General features: G+C 73.2%; 1 protein-coding gene across 1 annotated transcript; it reads left to right on the plus strand.

The window, feature by feature from the left end:
• Positions 1-2,141: 2,141 nt before the first annotated feature.
• On the plus strand, positions 2,142-2,300 carry AURANDRAFT_18085 (hypothetical protein; the record flags this gene model as incomplete). Its single annotated transcript, XM_009041264.1, has 1 exon — positions 2,142-2,300. A coding segment is annotated over one exon (159 nt), but the record flags the coding sequence as incomplete, so codon positions are not given.
• Between the last annotated feature and the right edge of the window lie 47 nt (positions 2,301-2,347).

Here is a 2,347-nt window from a genome sequence, read left to right on the forward strand (position 1 = left end):
AGCTCGCGACGGTCGCCGGCGAGGTCGAGGTCGACGTGCCCGTGGCCGAGCCGGCGCACGCGCCCAAGATCCACGCGATCGTCGGCTTCGTCGTCAAGGCCTACACGGCCGAGGGCGCCCACGGCACCGACGAGCCGCTGACCGCGGCGCGCTGCCGCGCGCTCCTGTCCCGCTTCGAGGTCTGCTGCTCGGCCCGCGCGTTCGACCACGTCTGGGCCAACGCGCCGCGGAGCGACGGCGGCGACGTCGGCCTCGCCGAGTTCCTCCAGCTCCTCGAATCCATCGACCGCCGCCTCGAGCACGCGACCTACGCCGTCATCGGCTCCCGCTACGCAGTCCGCGAGCACTTCATGGCCCTCGACCGGTCCCTCCGCCTCGACGTCGTCGGCCGAGCGCTCTTCCCCGTCGTCGTCGCCGTCAAGATCCTCCTCTTCTACGTCTTCTTCCCCCGATACGAGAACTCCGGGTAAAAGCGCGACGGACGGTCGCTGCCGCGCGCCTCCTCGAACTCCCGGCTGGAACTTGAAGTTCAAGTTTCCTTCACTTCACACCCCAGTCATGCGGCGACGATGACCGCATGCCTATGAAGCGCTGACTCGTGCGCTGTCTCGTGCGTACATATTGCAATGGCGAAAGCCTTCAGCGCCGTAAAAAGCGATGCCGACGACGCGGCGCTCAAAAGCGACGACGACGACATCGCGCCCTTCGACGCCGCCGGCTGGTTGTCCCGGCTCACCTTCCGCTTCGCGCTGCCGCTCTTTCGCGTGGGCTTCGAGCGGCCGCTCGTCGAGGGCGACCTGCCGCGGCTCGCGGAGCGCGACCGGCTGCCCCGGCAGGCGCGGCGCATCGGCGACGCCTGGGCGCGCGAGCGGCGCGGCGCGTCGCCGAGCCTCGCGCGCGCGCTGGCCCGCGCGTTCCGCCGCGACCTCGTCGTGTCCGGGCTCCTCTTCCTCGTCGACTTCGGCGCGGTGGTGACGCAGGCGGCGTTGTTGAGACCGTTCGTCAACTGGCTCGCGCGCGGCGGCGGCGCGGCCGCGGGCGCGGCCTGGGGCGGGGCCGTCGTCGCCGCCGCGCTGGCGAACATGCTGGCGCACCACTGGTGTTTCTATATGCTCATGCGCCTCGGCTGGAACGCGCGGCTGGGCCTCACGGTCGTGCTCCACGACAAGCTGCTGCGCACGCGGACGTCGGAGGTGAGCGCCGCGACGACGGGGCGGCTCGTGTCGCTCGTGACGACGGACGCGCAGCGCTTCGACAACCTCGGGCCGTTCGTCCACTGCCTCTGGGCGTCGCCCGTGCTCCTCGCGTATTGCCTGGCGCTCCTCGCGGACGTCGTCGGCTGGGCGGCGGCGGCGGCGGGCTGCGGCGTGCTCGTCGCGTCCGTGGGCCTGCAGGCGAAGCTCGGCTTCGTCTTCAAGCGGCTCCGCGCCCGGACGGCGGCGCGGACCGACGCGCGCGTCCGCACGATCTCCGAGGCGCTCACGGGTATTTTAGCGGTCAAGGCCTTCGCGTGGGAGGGCAGCTTCCTCGAGCGCGTCCTGGCCGCGCGCGAAAAGGAGGCGGCGTCCATCCTCTCGGCGCAGCACTGCCGCGCGGTGACGTCGGGCCTCTACTTCTGCACGGTGAGCGTGAGCGCGTTCGCGACGTTCTCGACCTTCTTCTACGCGCGCCGCGGCGACGCGCTGAACGTCGGCGACGTCTGCGCGGTCATCGGGCTCCTGAACTCGCTCCGCCAGGTCATCTCCTTCGGGTGCGCCTCCTTCATGATGGCCGCGCCCGAGTGCCTCGTGGCGACGCGGCGCATGCAGGCCTTTCTCGAGTCGCTCGACGTGCCGCCGCGGCCCGCCGTCGCCGCGGCGGACGGGTCCCTGGAGCTCGACGGCTGCGCCTTCGCGCGGCCCGGGAGCGAGCCCGCGGTCCGCGGCGCGACGTGCTCCGTGGCGCCGGGCGACGTCGTCGGCGTCGGCGGCGCCATCGGCAGCGGGAAGAGCACGTTGCTGGCCGGCGTCCTGGGCGAGCTCGCGCCGGCGGCGGGGACCGCGGTGGCCGCGAAAAGGGTCGCCTACGCGCCGCAGACGGCGTGGATCGTCGCGGGCACGCTCCTGGAGAACGTGACGCAGACGGGGCCGGCCGAGGCCTACGACGCGGCCGCGTTCGCGCGGGCGTGCGACGCCTGCGCGCTCGGGCCGGACCTCGACGGGCTGCCCGGCCGCGAGCGCGCGATCCTCGGGGAGCGGGGCGTCCTCCTGAGCGGCGGGCAGAAGGCGCGCGTCGCGCTCGCGCGATGCGTCTACGCGGCGCTCGTCGCCGACGGGCCGACGCTCTGCCTGCTCGACGACCCGCTCGC

Source organism: Aureococcus anophagefferens, assembly GCF_000186865.1.
Source record: "Aureococcus anophagefferens unplaced genomic scaffold AURANscaffold_20, whole genome shotgun sequence".
Classification (NCBI taxonomy): domain Eukaryota; class Pelagophyceae; order Pelagomonadales; family Pelagomonadaceae; genus Aureococcus; species Aureococcus anophagefferens.